Source organism: Colossoma macropomum, unplaced genomic scaffold (assembly GCF_904425465.1).
Source record: "Colossoma macropomum unplaced genomic scaffold, Colossoma_macropomum, whole genome shotgun sequence".
NCBI classification, from domain to species: domain Eukaryota; kingdom Metazoa; phylum Chordata; class Actinopteri; order Characiformes; family Serrasalmidae; genus Colossoma; species Colossoma macropomum.
In genome coordinates this window covers 9,888,010-9,911,113 of record NW_023494794.1, presented here as the reverse complement: position 1 = coordinate 9,911,113, position 23,104 = coordinate 9,888,010, and the positions used below count along the sequence as shown (strand labels likewise).

The window sequence follows — 23,104 nt, the reverse complement described above, 5'->3', positions numbered from 1 at the left end:
ATTCTAGAATGTCCAGTCCGTGCTCTGAACGTGATTGGCTTGCCTGAGCATTCTAGCACATCCTGCCCTGCCTCTCTCACACACACACACACACTGCGCAACACACACACACACACAGTCCCGTATAGACAGTTTGTCGCTGTGAGATGAAAAATGGCACTATGCAAATGGTGGAGTGACCGTGGGGGTTAGAGACGATGCCCCTCCCCCTTAAAAGAACCACACACGTTCACGTCCTGGCTGGTATAGATGTGTAGGATTTATAGGCGGTCATTTAGCTGGCCGGTTGCTCTGCGGCAAAACACTCCCTTCAATTTTCACGTCTTTCCCTCGCTTCTCCATCTCTCGGCCTCTTTTCCTTTAACCCACCCCCCCCCACTGTCTGTTGCTCTCCCTTTCTTTTCTTTCTGCCTCTTTTCCCTCCCTCTGTTTTTTCCCTTTGTGTTTTCCACCTCTTTCTCCATCCGCGTTTTCCAACATGGCCGTCCGAAGCGCCCCTCCACCCCCTTTCCTCGCTCGCCGCACCTCCTCGCCGCCTCGCGCAAGGTCACTCCCTCACTCTTTCTCTACCTCCGCAACCTTCCCTCCATCATCCCACCTTTCCGTCTTTCGCCCGAACGTGCGTGGGGCGCTATGTCTTTTGCCGTGCTGCGTCAAATAGGGGGGTGAAGAAGAAGAAGAAGAAAGCTTGTGTGTGTATTTGTGTGTGTGTGTGTGTTAGTGTGTAGATGTGTGTGTGTGTGTGTGTGTGACGTTGGGGAGGGGTGCAGGGTGATTGGACACGCTAGGTGCCTCTCTGTACAATGCTGCAGAGCGCCGGAGTTGTCCATGAATATGGATGAGAGAGAGCGGAGAGGGTGATGCAGTAGGAAGATTCCCCCTTAGTCCTCCGCCGCTTGAACAATACACAGCCTCTCTGCCTCCAACACACACACACACACACACACACTCACGTAGATACACACACGTACGGCAGCTGCATAAAGATCCCACACAATCAGAGAGAGAACGAGCAAGAGACGGGGCGCTCTGTGGGGATGGAGAGAAGGACTCTCTGACGTTGTCCCCCTGTATCTTGGAGACTAACCCGGAGAAAGAGGGGAGAAAAGAGGTTCGACCGGCCGAATTCTTCGACGCTGAACGCTCTTCTCCATGCCCATACAGCCGCCGGCTCTTTTGCGCCCCGCGTTCATGGCCGTCTGAGCTGATCTGGACCACAAGCTCGCCACAATGGGTGAGAGATCCAGCTCCCCTTTTGTTGACTTGTTGAATGCGGTGCGTCCGGATGGGTTTTTTGTGTGCGTTTCATCTTTTCTTTCATCGTCCTCCATCGGCGTCCCTCCATTCATTCCATGAGTCGAAGTGGCTTGTTTGTCCTTGCCGAGTGTTCAGGACGGGCCCCCCTTTTCACATGTGTGCGTATATATTAGTGTGTGTGTATTGGGGTGCTTACAATGCAATCCCTCTTGACCCACCCCCTCATGTGCTTGCAGAACTCCCTTGATACTCTGAGTGTGTGTGTGTGTGTGTGTGTGTATGTATATATATATATATATATATATGTATATATATATATATATGTAAATATATGTGTGTGTGGGGGGGGGTGAGAGTGTGTGTGGGTAATAGTGTGATGGCTGGATTTCAGTCTCCAGTCCTCTGCCTGTATTCGTGGCTGTGTTAGTTCGGTTCCCTGGCGGATCGCAGCAACAGATTGTCATATTTACTCTGGAGCAGGATGCAGAAAAACCTGTTACTCGTGCCGCGGCTTCTCCTCGCACCTCCCCTCTCATTACCCACACGCGGCACTGTGCCGCAAGCAGGAGGGGGAAGATGGCTCCCCCCGCTCTCCTCCACTGGTCTGGGATCTGCTCTTGAACGCAATCTGGTTCTGGTTGCTCTTAGACCCCAGGTAACAAACGTGCAACCACCTTTGCACCTCCAGATCATTCACACCAAAAGGTACCATGAAGTGTGTTTATAAGAAAAGAACCGATGATGGAAGAAGTAAAGTGACGGCAATCAAATCCTGACCACAATCAAACCAGAGTGATTAGGGACCAGGATTGCTCTTGTAATCTCTGAGCCACTTTTCAATCATGGAGCCGTGACCCCATGTGGAAGCAGTCATTCCAGAGGGGGCGTGAACTGAGCCACGGCGGAAGGAGGAGGGTGAAATCTTCCACTGTTTGCCGGCACACGCCAAGGTCAAATGCTCATCTGGACATGGGGTCGCTGTGCCCTGCGTTTTGCCCATGGTGTGAGATTCAGGCAACGTTTGATAGTCACGTGAGACGCAGGCATACGTGAGATATGCGTTTGCCAATGAGACATGGGGTCATGGCGCAACATCCACTGCCTATTGGAAAGAAGGCCAATTTGGCAGTTGCGTGAGTGACATAGCCATGGCTGTTTTATTTCTCACGTGAGACACTTGGTATCAGAGATTCGCTTGGCATTTAGATGCGTGGCAAGATGCTGATGCATTTCTTGGGCACATCAGACATGGGGTTGTGGCACATCATTTGCTGCCTGTTTGAGGGATGGGGTCATGGCACATTTGCCAGTTACATGAGTGACATGGCCACGGCGGTCTCGTTGATCACATGAGGGACAATGTCATTGCGCAGTTGCCGGTTGCGTGGAACATGAGACCATGGCTTCGTGATTGATTCACACCTCAGTGATTCCCTCCATAATCGTGGTCCCATTTTATTTGTTTTTGGTCTTTGATTGTCTTTCTTTTTTTCTACTGTCATGTCTTCTTCTCTTGTCATATCAAAACACATCTTTCATTCCACAGTTTGGCACAGCCCCACTCTAAAACCTCTGACGTGCTTTTGAAGCCAAGTCTAAAGTCCACTCAAGCAGCAAAACTCCTCAAAACCAACATAAATTTCACTAAGAGCTCTTGGAACCATTCAAACTTCCAGAACTCTTAACGACCTTCTAGAAACCTCGGAAGCAGCGGATCTCCGTCTTCTGCTTCCGTCTCCTGATTGACCGCCCCTTTAACAGAGTCCGCATTGATAAAGCTCACCCTCGCATCCTCTCCTTTAACAGCTCTCTCATTGAGAAGATTGAGATCTGCCCTCTGCGTGTTACTGCAGCTCAGCGTGTGAATCAGAGTCGTATCATTAGATGTCAGTCAGGCAGCAGTGTGAGGCGGAGAGGGCTGGAGGAGGGAGGGGGAGAGTGATGCCGGAGCGATGATGTAATGCATATCCCACTGCGCACCTGGGCTGCTGCAGAGGACAGGTATGAGGCTCCATCTCCATCTTCAGCTTACCTGCTACCAAGGCCGTTCTCAGTGGCCGGAGCATCATCCCCGTCTTTACCCCAGACCCAGGGAAGATTAAAAACATCATTACGAGGCTCAGCCTCATGCCCGAGAATCGCCTCTCGGCGGCCGACATTTGCATTGATTATTTAACGAATGATTTTCTCAAGAGAGCAAAGAACAGAGAGAGAGTGAAAGAGAGAGAGAGTGAGAGAGAGAAATGAACAAAAGAATGTCAGCACTGCAGATAGTGGCTCTCAGATCTAAATTAAAGGGGGAAGAAAGGCGGCTCAGATGCTATTGAGCCTTAATGAACAGACCGCGTTCGAATCTCTGTGTTTGGAAAACAGAGAGACTGTTTCCCGTATGTGATTCTGGAAATTTCTTTTGCCATTTAAATTCTGCTTGAGTATCGTCAGCGCCTGCACAGCTGCGCCTGAGAAACACGGGTTTATTCACTTTCTATCTTTTCTTCCCTGCCTTTTGCTCCAACCACCCGCTTGCATTCAAGGAAACAGTTATTTGCTCTGAGGTGGATTGATCTCGTCTTGAGGGGCCCTCCCACTCGGAAGTCGATTAAGTACGCATGGGCTGGCTGCATCCATTCATGGGTGGTGTCAATTAAGTTTGTCTAGATTTTCCAGATCGCTCTGGTGTTGATTAGATTTGTCTGGATAGGGCCGGTCGCTCTGGTATCGATTTGAGGTGCCTTCCAGGGAGAGAGAACGACTTGCTCAAATGACCCCCTCTGAGGATAAAGGCTATGTTCTCGGCTCTTGGCTATGAAGAACTCATGGAAGTGATTTGAAGGGTGCTATTTAAGGGACTTGGACGGGGTTTGGAATGCGTCCAACATGTCCTCTTTTTAAAGACTTTACCATTCAGAGAGGTAATCAGAGTTGCTTTGAGATTGTAATAAACCCCCACTGCTCATGACTATCACCATCATCACCACACACATGCACACAGTGGTGGCCTTTGCAGTGCACCGTGTGCACTTGTACATGTTCGAAGAGAAGCCTACACTAAAGAGTTCAGAGGATGATGTGTTTCACTTTTATAGTACATATTTTAGGTTTTATATCTTCATACTGGTACTACAACAGTTGACAAAGTCGATAACGTTGATTACGAAAAAATGTCAGCATGAATTTTTTTTTGTCAACACACCATTTGCTTAAAAATAACAGCACTACTGCTCTGTGATATTCACTTGATACACCTTGTCTTTACAACAGATTGCAATACACTATAAGATGTTGCTCCGTGAAAGGCATTAAAGAGGAATTTGCTTGTTACACAAATGCAACTTTAAATAATGACAGTGGAAAAGATAGAGAAACCAAAGAAAGCATAGTAGTTAGTAATAGTTAGTAACAGTAACAAGTTTATGAATCAAGTAATACTTCATAGGTTAGCCAGTTATTGAGATCATAATTATTTGTAGCTGTATTCCATACTTGGCTAGGTTAAAGAGTAACTCACAGCATGGCCACGATGTTCTGGAACAGTGTTTCCCAAATCTATGTCCTCCACATTTTACTGTTTTCCCTCCAACATTCTCACTTCAACCAGGAAGGGCTTGTTAATTAGCTGATTGGTTAAATGAGAGTATTAGTGCAGGAAAACACCAAAATATGCAAGGCAAGGTTGCTCCAGAGCCAGGGTGCTTAAATTCTCTGACTGTCCCAATCGGTATTCCACGGATCTCCTGACACAAACTGCCCTCCAGAACACCAAGGTGCTTGTAATTACAGCAAAAACGTCTGTACAAGTCATGAAGTGTGAAAGAGCCTTTAATGGTATAATTTGCCTTAAACCCAAAATACACACACACGGTTCACACATGGTTCATTAGAGAAAGTGAATGCCATCATAAACCTCTCATTCTCCCTCAGCGTGAGCTGCCCGACAGGTTTAGTGTTCGGGAGCTGAAGGAGAGCTGAGCTGTTTAGTGAATTGGTCCTGAAGAGCAGCTTGGATCCCCATGTAGACCTGGGATTGACTACTCCGACAAAATTCTTTCCAAACCTGACCATGGCCCAAAAGAATTTTTACCGAACCAGACTGCAGCCCAACAGAATTTTTCCTAAACCTCACTGTAGCCTGACAGAATTCTGTCCCAACCCAACTGAGCTCAACAAATTTTCTGAACCCACATGAAGCCTGACAAAATTCTGTCTGGACCTGATTGTAGCCTGATGAAATTATGACAGAACCTGTCTGTGGCACAGCTTAGTTCTGTCTGAACCCAAACGAAGCTTGCTGGAATTCTTTTTGAACCTGACTGTAGCCCGACCAAATTTTGAGCCTGAATGTTGCAGGCAAAATTCTTTCTGAAGCTGATTAAAGCCTAATAGAATTTCATGCAAACCTGATTGCAGCCTCAGAAAGTTCTACCTGAACCTGACAGCAGCTCGACAAAATTTTGGTCAAGCCTGATTGTAGACTGACACAATTCTTCCTGAACCTGACTGTGGCCTGACAAAATTTTTCCAGAACCTGATTGTAGCCCAACAAAATTCTGTACCCAATCTGACTGTAGCACAACAAAATTTTGTTTGAAGCTTGATTCAGTTTTTCTGTCACCTGCTAAAATTCTGTCTGAACCTGACTGTAGACTCAAAAAAGTCTGTCTTAACCATCCCAAAAGAGTTTTTCTTAAATTTTCTTTCATTTTTGCTCATGCATCATGTTCCACAGTGTGAACACTGAGTGGACACCAGCATGCCAGATTAAAAATTGTAATGAAAGTAGGGAGGACAAATAAAGTAAAGCAAGAGTAAATGCAAAAATCCATTAAAGGTTGGAGACAAACTATGAGAAACCTGTGTAATTTGAACCTGACCAAATTGAAAATTAGAAGAGTCCAAACTCGACCAAAGCCCGACATGAACAGTCAGGTGCCGTCAAATTTGTACAAATATTTCAAGCGTTACCCGTAGGTCTCTGTTTAGACCAAGAGCAAGACAGTTTTCTGCTGGCAGGCATTATCTGGATAGTGAATGAAGATATTTCATCAAGGGTTCAGCGTCAAACATAAACGTCGGCAAAGGGAAGGGAAGGGAAGGCCTGCTGCAGCTTCTCTGTTCAGCAGCAGTGTCATTTGAGACTTTGAGGTTTAGTAGAGGATACCAAGCTGCCGTTCCTCAGATGAATGACATTTTTCTTTTATTTTGAGTTGAGGGGGTTGAGTGGTCCCCCAGATTTCCCTCTCTGTCTTTTGATTTCTTTTTCACTTGTTTTTATTTAATAGTTTATTCACTCCCCTCCCTTTGTCATCTTCATCCATCTTTTCTTCATCTCTTTTCTTCCTATTTCTTTATTCGTGTCCCAGTCTTCTTTTCCTCGAACCACTTCCTTAACGCTCCCTGCCAATCCTTTTTTTGTGTGTCTCTCTCTCTCCCTCTCTCTCACTCTCTGCAGTAGTAGGGGGGTCAGCCGCAGTAGATTGAGGGCAGGCGAGTGTGTGGAGCTCATCTTATCTCTCAGATTTATTACAGGCACTTTAACCAGCCTACAGACTCCGTACACGTTCCTCGCTCTCTCTCTCCCTCTCTCAGGCACACGCACACCTGTAGCCGACATTCGGCTCTTCTGAAACTGCTCAGAAATAGCCCTCGCTCTTGCATCTCAACCACAGATTACTAACACTTCAAATCCCTGCAGCGGGCCAAAACGGAAACAGCTTTCTGAATTCCTCCAAAGGCGCAGGTTTTCACACGCTTTGTTCTGAGCGATAGAACCGTTGGACAAACACAGCGGAAGCAGCCGAATGCTCAGTACACAAAGACCAAGGGGTGCGTTCGTGCAGGCAAACCGGCTTTTGTTTGCGAACTTTTCTGAAGAAAGGCAAGATTATTTTTACTGTTAGCTTTAGGAGGAAAGGCACGTGGTTTGGGAATTCAGTGAGCTGCAGTCATTTACTGTGATAGTGCAGTGGTACGTGCTCACCGAAGGCTTGAGGAAAATATACTTGGAGAGTAACAACAAACAGCGTAAAATCTTAGCAGACAATGTTGCTTTTGAATTGTATGTGCTCCAAATTTAACCCCTTATCTCTAAGCATTTGCGTGTGGCCCACATTTCACTATTGTCGCTACATAATGGAAACATTCGTCCCATATAGTAGTTACTGAATAATAGGTTTTAAGTGGTGCTGAAACTTACATTGGTGTTTATAGTACTGACTGAATAATTTACTGTGTAAAGGTAGTTACTGGATAAGAAGTATTAAGATTAATAACTGAATAAAACTTGTCGATAAAGGAGTTAACCAAAATCCAAAGAGTTGCAAAAGACACACCACTGCTAAATCATTCAGCCACACGTCCAGTACAATTTTTATTACATTTCAGGCTCTGAGGAGTGTTTTTTCAGCTCAGATCAATTCCAGTCCTGAACTAAATTGCTCTGTCTGTGATTTTGCTGTATTCAGTATCCATCTAAGTGTAGGACTCGTCTTAACCCTTTCAACCACAGCCTTATTGTTCTGTTATTAATCTTATGACTTATTATTCAGAAATTGCTATGAATTATCCAGAATCTACTGTGAATTAATTATTCAGTATCTACCATAAATTATCCAGTATCTACTATAGATTAGTGTAAGTTATTATAAATCTGTGACTGCTTTTAATTATTCACTAACTACTATGTAATATTCAATAACTGCGATAATCTATTTTATGTCTACTATTAATTATTCAGTACATACTATAGATTATTCAGTATCTACTACGAATTATCCAGTTTCTACTGTAAATTTTTAAGTGTCTACTATGAATTATCCAGTATCTACTATAAATTATGCAATATCTGCTATAGTAGTATAAATAGTAGAGTAGTATAAATGAATATAAATCATTGACTGCTGTGATTTACTAACTACTATGTATAGTTCCATAACCCCTGTGAGTTATACAGTAACTGCTGTAAACTAACGTATAAGCTCTGTGGTTATGAGAGTGAGATATTAAAGTGAGGGTCCACCAAGAGTTTAAGGGGTTAACCTACATCTGGAAAATCGGCCTTGTCCAGTATGGAATTAACAGCAGCGTCTCCACGACGGTGACTTTCATACGCTGCTCTTTGTGCTTGACTTGAGGACGTCCTGCATTCTGTGGAGGTTAAACTGCTTCCTGGAGAGCATTACGGCATCCTCACCTTCTGTCCTTACCCTCAGTGCTCCACAGCAATTAGCCTATGTGTGTGTGTTTGAGAGACTCAGTGCTGCTGAAACTCCACTGCGTGTGTGTGTGTGTTGTGTGAGTGTGAGCTGTTGGACACTCTCAGAGAGTGTGTGTGTGTGTGTGTGTGTGTGTGTGTGAGAGAGATTGTTCTGGGAGCGTACGACTGACTCAGTGCTGGCTGGATCCTCCAGAACAAATCTGAGGATTTAGCTTCCATACGCTGCAGCTCTAACTGCCACCCAGTCAATTACACACGAGCCCACGGCCTGAGAGCTGCCATCCGCACAGCGCTGCGGCTCTGCCAATATAACAATAATCAACAGTGGGAAATTTCTCGAGGTGCAAAAATGCACCACGACGCTTTGATCTGAAAGTGATGATTCAACTGCATTGATTTTAGAACGTTACTATTAATTCTAATGTATTATAATAACAATACACATATGTATACTATTAATGTTGTGTAATATAGTATTATTGTTTAAAATTCTTTGTTATTTTCAAACATTTAAATCACACTAAATATATATATATATATATATATATATATATATATATATATATATATATATATATATATATATATTATCGCTGTTGTCAGAGCAAAACCTCGTATCTCTAAAATAGTAACTTTATAGAAGAAGGAAAAAACATACTTTACATTTAATGTAAGTCAATGGACTTTTTTCCAAGTAATTTTGGGTCATTTCTTTTGGTCCATTCATCATGAAATTTACATAAAATGTAAACAGCAACAGGTATATTCAAATTATATAAAAACTGCAAAAACATAAAAAATTGAGGTGTATATATATATATATATATATATATATATATATATATATATATATATATATATACACTCTTTTATTTATCCTAGTAATAGTGTAACTGCCAAGGTTTTTCAAGTAATTTTACAACATTTCTATTGGTCCATTCACAATTAAATGTTACCACATTGTAAAGGGCAGCTGATTTTTTATTTACTGAATTTAACATATTGGAAAAATAAAACTCAAAATGTGGCCTGTGCAAACATTATAGCACATTTTACAGCGTAAAAACAAACATTGTGCACTTAAATTTGCAGAAAAATGCCATATTTAAGATTGTCCCTAAAGAGGATGTTTTAACTTGTTAACTTATTTTCACTTAATAAATTCTATAAACCATATAAATCATAAGCTGCTTTTCATTTTTGACTTTGGTTAGACATACTAGCTGCCCCTTACACTGTGTGAAAATTTCAACATGAATAGACCAACTATATGGAATAAAATCTCTTTACATTAACATACATAAATTAAACAATAAAACACACATATTTTTATATACGAGTCCAAAATCTGAGGCCAAACTAAAGATCAGGGATTGAAATATTTTAAAACAAAGAAAAGTTCTGCCAATTTAAATGTGGGTTACATATTTAAGATTCTGCAATATTTCTTGCTCATTACTCAACTTTAAGCAAATTTGTGATACCATATAGAGGCGTTTGTACAAAACGGAGTCCATGCCAGCTTGAGTGCTCACTGTCATTAAAGCAAAAGAGGCAAATACTGTACTAAAATACTGAGAAATTCAGAAATGAACTATTTTTTAAAATATTCTACTTTTCATTCAATTGGTACACTGGAAATATAATTTGTAGCATAAAAATTCCATTAAATTATAGAGGGAATTCACTAGTGGTGGTCACTGTATGTGTGTGTGTATATATATATATATATATATATATATATATATATATATATATATATATATATATATATATACACATACATATATGTAAATAATTTTAAATTATTAAAGCAGTTAAAATATTTTTAAAAAATACATTTTTAACAGTGTAGTAAGCTCCAGTCTCTAAACCAGAAACGACAGAAACACATAAAGAGAGCAGCAGAAGAGACGGGAGGTCATGAAGTGCATCCACGCAGGTCACATCATCACTGCTGCCCTCAAATCCTCAACAGTGCAATCAGATAAAGTGTGTAATGATGGTTTTCTAACACACGTGTATCTCACTTGTTACTAAACGTTGACATAAATGATTCAGATTACTGTAATCTGAAATGATTATCATCATACAGGTTACTGAATATTGTGATGCTTTTCAGAAAAATTCTTAATGAAAGAAAATCACACAGTGGACACGACTGCCTTCATTTATAGGTGGTCACTACATTTATCAGCAATTCAGGAAAACAGTGTGTATATTGTGCCCTTTTTACAGTTTACAGTCCCTCCGAACCGTGACGTTTGTGTTTAAATATCTTTTATAGCCAGCATCATATTTTAAAGCCACATTGTAAAGATTCCACTGCGTTCTTTCCGTTAGTGTATGTAAATATGAAGAAACATCACAGCATAATGTAGCATGTAAGTCCTTACAGACGTATATACAGCGCTGCGCCAAAGTCAGAGACCACCCTCCGTATGTATATATATTTTTTTTTAGTGTCAGGAAAACGCGAAAAATATTTATTTACAACAACTAAATAGAACATCACATTTTTCAGTGTCCAGGGTGTCACTCTTTACAGCCTCCATTATTTCAGGACACTCGCTTTCAGTTTCTCAAAGAATCTGCAGACACACCTCCAAAGTTCAGTCTTAGAAGTTGGTTTAGCATTTTCTGCTTCTCACCATCCAAATAACCACATTCAGTGGTGTTGAGGTCTGGACTCTGGGGTGGTCAGTCCATTGTTCAGCTTCTTTGTTTTGATGTGTCCGTCTCCTTTTCTCAGTGAGGTTCTTCTTGATCAGCTACACATCCTTTCAGACCCACAGCGCTGAGTCGTCTTCTCACAGTGGAAGGATGGACAGAAACACCTGTGGATGTTTTCAGATCTGGAGCAGCTTGATTTTCTCCTCTCTCTCAAAGATGAAAGCTTTAAGTGCTGTTTATCTGATGGGGCAGTTTTGGGGGTCTACCAGGTTTTGCAGGTGGTTGTTAGGAGTCACAATTTTGTCTGTAGATTTTTGCTACTTATTTTCTTATATCTTTCTCTTTTTTAATGGAAGTGGATGATCACACGTTTAATCTCCTCAGAAACATCTCCTGAAAAATGAATAACTTGCAATTAATGGAAAAATGAAATAAATGAAGGGTCTCTGCACAGTACTGTACTTAACCATAAACAAGATGTTTCTCAGTCAAACTCCCATAATCCTCCCTGTGAGATTAAGCAACTGATAAAACTGGTAAATAATAATAATAAAAATAATAAGAGTAAACTTTATTTATAGGCCTTTTCATACTATTAGCAGCTTAGAGAAGTGATGAAAGTGATGAAAGTACTAAAAGAAAATCTAGTTAAATAAACAAAAGTTTAGAGTATTGATTAAAATAAACAGTCAGTAACAGATTAAATGAAAAAGACAAATACACGAAGAGAGAGAGGAATTTAATTAAAAGCTAAATTAAAGAGATACGTTTCCATGTTCCTTTAAAGTTGTGCACGGAGCTTCACTGCTTAATAAAAGGTAGAACTGAGTTCCACAATTTAGAAGCAGAATAACAGAGGAGATTTGCAGAAGGGCAGCGTCCGCAGATCTGAGATCACATGTAGGAAAACATTCAGAAACAGACGGACCAATTAACATTATGTAACTAAATCATGCTAATCAGCATCTAATAGTGCTCATTCATTGGCTGCCATTTTGACCGAAAGAGATAAGAAGTAAAGGGGTTCAAAATCTTTTCAGGTCCTCCAGGTTTACCCTTAAAAACAGACCTAATTCTCTTTGAATACCATATTTAAGTCTTTGTTCCAGAATTTGCGAATATCCCGCCTCACAGTCACTGTTGTCACTGGAGATGACAAAAGCATGTTGTCATTTTTATGAATAATTTTTCACTTGTAGCTTATTGAGTCAAAGTGAAAGTGCAGATTCTGAGCGTTCAGTTGTTTTATTATGATGTCAGTTTAATGAAAAGCTGTTGTTCTTTTGAGAAAAAAAAAATAATAATTTTTTTGCTGTTTTTGTCATTTTTTTGTGAATCAGACGTGAAGATTCAAACCTGTTGATACAGAATGTAAATATAATTCATTATGTAAGAAAACAATGTTATTAATTATATAATTGTAATTTAAATAACAGCAAACCGCAACAGCAACTGTTTTAAGGGTTGAAGCAGAACCTGCAGCAATCTCGCGCTGAGACGGTACCAGTTAGGGTCTTGTCCAGTGTGTGTGTGTGTGTGTGTGTGTGTGTTGTGTGTGTGTGTGTGTGTGTGTGTGTGTGTTTGTGTGTTTGTGTGTGTGTGTGTGTGTGTGTATGTGTGTGTAGGACGCAGCGGTGCTGTGATGGTGCGGATAAATTTAGCCTTCTGCCAGCCCAAAGCAGGTCACTCTCTCTTGCAAGAGAAAATAAAAGTGGGACAGTGGAAGAATCGTCAGGAACTCGGCAGAGAGCGAGAGACGAGAGTGAGAGAGAGAGACAGAGAAAAAGAGAGAGAGAGAGAACAAAAAGACAAGACAAAGAATGTGCTATCTACAATGTCTGTACATCAACCCCTTAAACTCTACGGGTTCGTATTTGGGTCCGAACTTCAGTCCCTCCCTCTCATCGCTACAGAACTTCAGCCCTTAGCAGTTGAGAATTATTGCTTTCATTTTACCTTAGTATTCAAATTCTATTACATATTTACACTTTTATTAACATAATAACTTTCACAATCGCATTTACATGTACATTTGCATTCTTTATCAACAGGTTTTATGGCAAAAAAAAACATGGAACATTTAATTAGAGGATCATTTTTCTTTCAAAACAAAAAATACATCAAGATCAACATTTCATCAAGATAATATAGTATTGAAATGCAGTAAGGATCAGTTAGCTTGTTTCAAAGAGCTACGAGTGAGAATTCATATAGATTCGGTTAAACATTATTATAAATAATTCAATAAATGAATAAATACACTTTTATTGTTTTATGATAGTTTTGAGAAGATTTTGGCCTAAAACATATTTTTTTAACATCAATTTATGTTGGAGGGGTACATGAAGGACATCTATCCATCATCTAAACCGCTTATCCTTCTGGGTCGCGGTGGGGTGCTGGAGCCTATCCCAGCTGTCATTGGGCGGAAGGCAGGATACACCCTGGACAGGTCGCCAGTCCATCGCAGGGCAGACAGACAAACAGACAGACATACACAATCACACACTCACTCACACCTAGGGGCAATTTAGCAAGTCCAATCAGCCTGACTGCATGTCTTTGGACTGTGGGAGGAAACCGGAGTACCCGGAGGAAACCCACGCAGACACGGGGAGAACAGGCAAACTCCACACAGAAACGACCCTGGTCACCCGGCCGGGAATCGAACCCAGGCCATTCTTGCTGTGAGGCGACAGCGCTACCCACTGCGCCACCGTGCCGCCCCACATGAAGGACATTGTGAGGAAAAATAGTCTCCCAAAAAAACACACATTCTTTCAGATTTTCCACTGTTTCACCATCATCAACAATATATATAAAAGCCCAGACGACGTGTAGGTTCACTGGTGGTTCTGGAAAGTAAACAAAATGGATATATTTGTGTTGTAGTCATGGCGACCCCTGGTTCCTATCACCACCACTGTAAAGACATCTGAACCGTTTCACACCAAACCACTCTAAACCACTCACTCAGAAACTCTCAGTGCCTGGATACCAAGGGGTTAAAATTTCCGTTTGTTCTCTCTCAATCTGCTCTTGAGAAAGTGTGTTGGTGTGGCAGTGGAGTTCGCTCTTGTCGTTCGAGCGTAGATGATGTAATGCTGTAGCTGAGTTTGAAGCCTGCGTGGCCCGTGGAGAGCTATAAACTACACCAGGCCTGTGGACTGTTACATAACTTTACTACAACGTTACCGATCTCTGATGAGAGTCACACGCACTCAGATCCCTTCAGAACATCATCAGCGGGGTCGTGCCGTGCCACCACACATCAGGCTGCTCTAAATTATAAGCCAGAAGAAGGCATTTCGTTACGGCCTCATATGACTCACTGTTCAATTTTACATCATGTTCTTGCTGCATGTGAGTGAAAGTGAGCGCTTTTCCTTTCTCATATTGTGCTGCGTATTTATCTACTCATAGATGTCGACAATTCAAAACATCTGGTGCTGTTTGGAGTTGCTTCGAGAGATGTTTTATAATCTGTCATAGCTCCTTTAGGTTTAAAGCTGCGAGTCAGTGTTGGCGCGCTCAGCTATCATTTGTACTGTCTTGAAACTCTGCAAGTTAACCCTTCTGGGTCCTTTTGAAATGCCTCATCTTACGTTTTGTTGAATTGTTTCTCACTCGTAGCTCATTGGAACAAGCAGAGACTTTGAGTTCATTTACATGCACTTAATGATCCGATAACTGCAGAAAATCAGTAATCCGATCAACATGTTTACATGCTCAGATAATGGGAAACTCTGGGTCTATATGAGTCAGGCAGTAATCAGATTTCTGCTTTACAGCCAACAACCAACAAATAAACTTACAGAAGAAGACGTGATGTAAACGTAACGTGAATCTCAAACTTCATCCCGCGTTGTTTTTTAAAACATTGCACCACTTTACCTGAAAATATGAACATACATGATCTAGAAGATGAAGAATATTTAAATCCTTTATTTCATGTTTGGTTTCAGCGCCGCTCCAAAAGTGTTTTGCTGCGTCTCGCGACATCCACCATCTGATCTCGCGCATGCTCAGACTGAGAAATCTGATAGAAATCAGAGTAAGAGTTTACATGCACTGAGAAATCTGATTACTGAGTTAAAGCCCAGCTCTCTTTATCGGATTTCTTAATTGGATTTCTCGACCGGGGTATGGTTTTTACATGACTATTTAAATAATTGGGTAACTGCAGAAATCAGATTATGATCGGATTATTGAGTGCATGAATACACACTCATTGTAACTAACATGCAGTTTCTAAACTTTCAGTCCATACCACATTGTATCTATAATTAGAAGAGGCGATATTTTATTGTGATTTTATTGTTATTGTGATTTGAATGTAATGAAATGTTGTTAAAAATCCTTTACATAATGCAAACATCGACAAACTGCTTATGTTGGGATACTTTTATAAATGACCTTTTTTTAGCCCACCCTCCATTCCTGTTCCCTTTGTGTTAGTGTTATGCAGGGAATATTGATTGTATGCTAACTACAAAAAATCAATAATAAGTTATTAGCAAAAAAATTCCTTTACATAAAAAAGTATACCATGAAATCAAAATGGACAGAAGTCAGAATTGTAGACTCGAACCTGTCCATGCAGAATGTAAATCAAATATAAATGTAATTTGTGTCTGATAACGGCTAACCGATATACTGTAGAAAAAGGTTATTTGTTTACTGATCTGCTTCATGCAAAGATTACAAGATGCTAAGTTTCCCACATTTGAACATGACTGAACCCATAACAATTTAAGGTGACATGATGTTCAACAACTCCACATTTATTGTACCTACAGTAGATCAAATTGTTGTGCTGCACTGGTTGCAGGCAGATATCATTTTAGGACATCCTTAGATCACAGCGTCAGGTTCCAGACATCAGACAAAACAGCTGTGGGTTCTGGGAAAAACAGTCTCAGCTCGTCTTAATTACATTTTGTGACCAAATTAAAGATGACACCATACTGTAACTCTAACTAGTGGATGTAATTGGACTAGAGGTGGGCGATATGGCAAAAATATAATATCACGATATTTCAGGAACATTCCATGATACACGATATGCCACAATATTTATTTTTTCTGACATCTGATATGTTGGAACAGACAAAAAGAACCAGAAATGCCACTATTTAAAACTGTCAAAAACAATGAATATGATGATTTGTTTCAACATTTCACATCCTGCACTGCAGTAATTAACCAAGTTTTATTACACACTTCTATAACCTAAGAATAGCTCCATTAGTTTGCATTTAAGTCCCTGTAGTTACTGAATACTGTGCCTTAGTATGTAATAAGCCTGGAATGTTAAGGGCTTAAACAGCACAAATTATGCTCTCTTATGCAGCTGGTCAGTGTTTTTTAAGTACTGATGATGTCCATGACATACGCAAAGAAGCATATTGTAAAATATTCTTAAGTAATTTATCACGATAATGATAGAAATTGTCATATTGCCAAGCCTTAAATTGGACATGACTAAATTGAGCAGAAAAATGCCAAAGTAAAGTGGTGGTAGTATAGTGTTATTATAATCTGGCCACAAAATTATAATTAATCTAATAATAAAACATAATAAACATGCAGTTCAGTAAAAGTTGTGGTTTCCTCTCCAGTCACGTAGCATAACGTGGTGGAGCTTCAAGAAAGCACCTTCAAAACCCACCTTGGTAGCACCATTATTGAAGGCCAGCACATGGTTTCTTGAAGATCCACTACATCCTACGTTACATCATTGGAGGAAAGCACTTACTGCGAACACTCAACAGACCCTCGAGACTGTCCCAGAGAGAGGGGCCAGTTAAGCTCTTGTGGCATCACCGGAGATCAAACTCGCTTTCTCCGGATGACGGCGCCAATCAGGAGCCCCCACAGCCATAACTTTTACTGAACTGTGTGTTTATTATGTTGTATTACTAGATTAATTACGCTTTTAAAGCCAAATAGAAGATGACAGTAAACTACAACCATTTTTCCTGAACCGTACAATTACTGCGTTCTTTCATTTGACAGAGATTAATCTTCGACTCAGACTTGTTTGTTCCTGCGTCGCCTTCAGGGTTGACAAATTACAGCAAGAAAAAGTGTTGCTTTTGTTATTGTTAGTATTAGTAGTAGGATCTCTGTAAGTACATCTGCTATTGCTTAAGATTATCAGTGATGTTCCTGGAAGCGTCCGCAGACGTACTTACAGAGATAATAACAATAACAGTAACGGCAGCACTTTCTCCTGGTCATTTTTAGACGGTTCCTAACTCTGAAATGGACACAGAAGCAAACCTAGTAATAGTGTGAGAGTTGGAGCTTCAGCATTTTCGAATAAAAGGTAAAGCGAAGAGAAAAAAGAATACAAACCCTGTTACCAGCACAGACCAGTCACTGTGTAAATAACTACTTAATTAATTTGGCAAGTATAAATCAAATGTAGAGCCCAATGACAACCATCACTCAGGGCTTCTAAAGGTTAAGAAGTAAAGAGTGTCTTCCTCAGCATGTAGAGAGTCTCTGATGATTTATAAACCCCCCTTTCTCTAAATAGTGCATTCCAGTGTGTTCTGATACTGAGGAGAAACAGATCATTCCTCGTCCGTGGTTTATTCCACCCTGGTAAATTACGACTGAGCGGGAATGTCCTCAAATCCCACTGATTCTTGTATGATGTTGCTGAAGCCAGTAGTGAGTTTATGGGTCACACTTTATTTGGATGGTCCCTTATAGGTGATCTACAGAGACTTAAACCATTCACAAACGTTCTGGTGATGTTCAGTTGATTATCAGCAACATTGTGGTTAGGGTTAGGGTTAGGAGTAGGTGTAGGTTTAGCCCTGAGGTTAGGGTTGGTGTTAGGTTTAGTGTTAGGGATAGATTTGATGGAATCGTCCACACTCAGTGTCAAGTTCAGTTACGTTTAGTAGATGTTCAGTTGAATATTACTTCAAGATATACTGAGCATCTACAAAGCATCTACAGAGGACCATCCGAATGAAGTGTTACCCAGTTTCTGTAAATGTGATGTAGAAATGAAGACTCATTTTTTTCTTCTTTTGTGTCTGTGTTTGTGTGTGTGTGTGTTTGTGTGTGTGTGTGTGTGTGTGTGTGTGTGTATGTGTAGAAGAGGGTGAGTACTTCCTGAAGGTGCTGATCCCCAGCTATGCGGCCGGTTCAATTATCGGTAAAGGAGGACAGACCATCGTCCAGCTACAGAAAGAGACCGGCGCCACCATTAAACTGTCCAAATCTAAAGACTTCTACCCAGGTAATACAATTTTACATCATCTTAAAACATCAGCTGCCCCACTGTTTAAACATTTCACCAACAGAAATGGTCCAGAAGTACTTTTAACTAGGGATAAAATCTTGTTACATTAACTTAGATTAAAGTTAAGGCTTGGTACAGTAAAGACTCCACCATGCGGGTTAGTATATTTAATTACACCTTTCAGTTCAAGTCTGCATTGGTTTGCATTTTATGGAAAATAGAACACGAACTGGAGATGATCTGTGTGTTTGAGCTGTGGTTCCTTGTGACGGTCTGTTGTTTGGCAGTTTGGTGCAGCGTTTTGGCAGTATTTCATATTTGAGCTAAATTCTTTCTGTAATGTTTCGGTAGTGACAGTTTTAGCTGAACTAAAAATGCTGGCCAGTACCTGACCAGCAAACACAGCTTTGAACAGTTGTACACACATAAAATCACAGTATTTTTCATTTCATTTTCAAAAAGTTTACTTGATTGCAGAAAATATGCGTTTCAATAGGGACAATTCTTAATGTTCCACACTGATTTTCAGAGATGGGTCAATTTTTGGGTCAAGTATTTTTTTATTTATTTATTTTTATTGTTTAAATATTTAGGTCACTATAAATTTAAACCTTTTGACACTTTAAAAGAAATGTTAAAAATGTCTTTAAAAAATTAAAGAAATGTCTTATTTTCACAAGAGTAAATTTAGAGGTTAGGGTTTAGAACAGACACTTACAATAGAAAATACACTATAAATGATGGTCATTTATATTTTTAGTTTATTATTATATCTATTAATGCTGTGAGTTTAAATAGATCATAACATAATCTTTGTAAATATAAAAAGTCTGAATACTTTTTTGGGTTGTTTTTACTGTGAGACTGCAATTTGAACAAATCCAGTAAAATGGCCTATATGCAAACAACGATGCCTGATTGAATAAATAACAATAAAGCTGAGTGCTTTAATTAATTTAAATTAATTTTAGTAGTATTTTCTAATTTAATTGAAAAAAAAAACAATAAAATTTGAATATGAAAGTTTGGACTGGCGACCTGTCCCGGGTGTATCCTGCCTTCCGCCCAATGACAGCTGGGATAGGCTCCAGCACCCCACCGCAACCCAGAAGGATAAGCGGTTTAGATGATGGATGGATGGATGGATGAAAGTTAAAATAGTTTAAAAAGTTTAAAGTAATAAAAACTTTTTTTTCTATATATACATAGATAGATAGATAGATAGATAGATTTTTGTTTAGTTTGTCTCACAAATTTACTTGAATAAGTAAACACTTGAATAGGAATATACTTAATATAGTATAGGAAACACGGTAACACAGAAAGCTCTGATGCTTCTGTGTCCTGATATTTTGAAACCTTAATGTTTTGAATGATATGTGAATAATATTCCGGCTCTCTGGTATTTTGACACAGTACAATCTGGCTCTCTTTGAAAAAAGCTTGGACACCCCTGCAGTAAAGAAAACCATTCAAACTCCAGCATAAAACATCTCTTCATGTTTCCCAGCTTCATGCCCTCAGTTCACTTTCACTCAGGATGAAGATAAAAAGTCTTCTTACACCTGAAAAACAAAAGCCTTTGTTGGCAGTTTCAGAGAACCAAATGAAAGGACAGCTTAATAAATAAAGAGAAGAAAATCCCCATTAAATCTCAGACTTGGACAGAGTGCAGGTCTCCGCGTCCAGATGACAGTGAAACACTGGGATTCAGGCTGTGTTTCTTCGTAACTGAAAACAGTTACATATGTTTCTGTACAGCTGCTTTAGAAAAACATGTGGTGTCACACAGATACAGTGAAGCAAACTCCTCCGATTTTGAACTTCTTCTCAGATTTAATCTACAACAGTTTAATGTGCGAATAACTTATCATTGATATAATGAAGATGCCTCTCAGTATACGGACCCCTCAGTGATGGGAGTGTTTCTCTGTATCCTTCATTTCTCTTACAATAGTAGCCCACCTGGAACAATGTCCGGTACACTTGAATCTGCATTGATAAGAAGATTGATTGATGTTTTAAAAGATTAAGATTTTTATTCTAATATGACTGAAATACATCGAACTGAACTGTTTCAATTTTGTACCGTCAACAAATGAATTTTAATGTAACTATTTTATTGAAAGGAAAAATGGGACATAATTAAGTTTTTATGAGTGTAGCCTCAGTTTTTGAAATGATAAAAAATTAATATAATAATAATAATAAAAATAATAATAATAATAATAATAATGTTTAAAATGTTAATAATTCCATGAACCATCTTTATTCATCAAGTACACAATGAATTTCTCTTGGTGCAGGTGTTAATATGAAATTGCATCCATCCAATAAAATATTTATAGAAAAGAAAATAGTATATATATATATATATATATATATATATATATATATATATATATATATATATATATTCGGAATGATTATGCCACAGTATCTAGAGTGCATGTACAACTGTTCAAAGCAGAAGGATGTGAGAAGAGTCCAATTAGCATCTCTTTAAAAAGTGACAGTGGACGTAAACACAGGTATAACCTGCACAGTAAACAAGTGTAGATCAGTTCGATTCATGACATTTTGAGCTCGAATGAAGAAATATGATGGCTGTAATCTCCCTGCTGCATAGCTTATTAACAACACTAGAACTGGGAGGCAGGAGTGAGTCGCTGACTCGTTGACTGGTGCTAATGGAGCATCCATTCTCCACAATGCACTGTGTCAGTTTTACATTGTCATATCAAAATCTCGCCATGCACGCCATGTTACACCCCTGCTGGTCAGCACAAAGTCCCTATAATGTCTGTATAGGTGATTAAAAAACATGCAAACAATCAAACACACATTTTTTTTTACGGTTGCTGATGTTGCACTGAAAGTCCAAGTGTTCTTTTATAAGCCATAGTAGTGAATCTCTTCACTGTAGAGTAAAACACTACTCTTCCTCTCTTCCTCTTCCTCTCCTCCGGCTCTAAAACTCCAAACTCTTTAGATCACATCAAATCATCTGCTTAAAACAAGTTCTAAAATGAGTCTAAGCCACAAACAACGCTCCCTCTAACCCCCAAATACCTCTAATCTGAGCTGTTTTAATGTCCGGAGTTCAATCGATAACACATTCAAAACAAGCCAGCTAGTGAAACACTGTTGTTGCGTAACAGAGCTGTATGCAGAACTGCATGTAATGTGTTCTCCACACCGACAAGACACACTTGCATGCCTAACCGGAGTTTATCTGGGGACTTTTCAGCCTTGCTAACGTACACGACATCCATGGACTAACAACAGGCTTCTTGTTCATTGGGTGAAGCTCCTCCTTCGTGAAGAATTTCTCATGGTCGTCCCCAGACGACCTCATTAAGCGATCACGTCTGGCGAGTTCAGCCTAAGTCTTGCAGTTTTAATGAAAATTCATCACTCAGCTGTGTGACTGTGATAATATTGTGAAATACTGCTGTGTGAATTTTAGTTGGTATCACTCAGCCTTGATTTAAACTGTGAAGAACAAACAGAGCTGCTGTGGGTAGAAATCAGCAGAGAACAGGAGTGTGTATGTGTGTGTGAAATGATGTCTGTAGTGTGTGTGTGTGTGAAATGATGTCTGTAGTGTGTGTGTGTGTGAATCTGAATGGAGGGTGTTTGTGATGAAGTGAGCAACTGAATTGCTGTGTCTTCATTCATAGTTTTAATCACACATATGCAAGCTGTGGTCCCACTCTGCTATGTGTGTGTGTTTGAGGGGGGGCATTGTTTGATGAAAGGGTAAAAAGAACATAAACTTAATGGTAACACCTTTTTAACACTGTTACCGTGGACTGTATATTTGATTTACAGTACTGTATACGTTGCTGCAAAAAAAGCATAAAACATATATTTAACAATAAAGACGCAGTAGAAAATTCAACCAACTTCAGAGACTGAACTTTGGAGGTGTGTCTGCAGATTTCTTTGAGAAACTAAAAGCGAGTCTCCTGAAAAGAATGGAAGCTGTAATGTAATGATAATTTTTTTTTTCATTGTAGATGCTGTTATCTATCAGTTTAACTAAATATGTCACTGCTGTCGGAACAAAACCTCTTATCTCCAAAAAAGCACTTTACAGAACAAGGAAAAACGTTCTCAACTTTTAATGGAAGTGAATGGAATTTTTTTTTTTTTTACAAGCAGTTTTGTCCATTTCTGTTGGTCCATTTCTGTTGGTGCGTTCATTGTGAAATGTTGAATCAACATAAAGGACAGCAGCCTTTTTCAAATTGCGTCAAAAACAGAAAACAACAAAAATGGAGATACAAGGTTTTGTCCCGACAGCAGAAATTTATAACACTAAAATTAAAAACGTACGCTGCCTCTAAACTTAGCCTCAACCTAAAAGTTGGAGTTTAACAAATGGTTTGTTTTCACAACAAGATATGGTGAACATATATAATTATATATATAATATATAATTTTATTATTACATGATATATATATATATATAAACATATAATATATAATATATAATGTATATATATGTATATATCATGGATCATAAAGTACAACTTGAGAACTTTAGAACTTTTTTGCATATCGCTGTTGTCGGAACAAAACTTCGTATCTCCATTTTTATCGACATAGTTTGAAATTTCCTGTTTCCTTTCACATTGTCTGTAAATTTTATGATAAATGGAACAAAAGAAACCCCAAAACTACTTGGAAAA

The 23,104-nt window shown here is 39.5% G+C and overlaps 1 protein-coding gene across 2 annotated transcripts in view; it reads left to right on the top strand.

The window, feature by feature from the left end:
- Positions 1–23,104, top strand: part of nova1 (NOVA alternative splicing regulator 1) — a 40,271-nt gene that overhangs the window by 7,999 nt on the left and 9,168 nt on the right. The window contains exons 1-2 of one of the 2 annotated variants that reach the window (XM_036580133.1): positions 763–1,234; positions 18,261–18,404. In XM_036580133.1, coding sequence (XP_036436026.1) covers positions 1,231–1,234; positions 18,261–18,404 — 148 coding nt within the window. In that variant the 5' untranslated portion in view covers positions 763–1,230. Of the gene's footprint in view, positions 1–762; positions 1,235–18,260; positions 18,405–23,104 lie in introns of those variants that run through there. The other variant, XM_036580132.1, reaches the window with a different exon arrangement.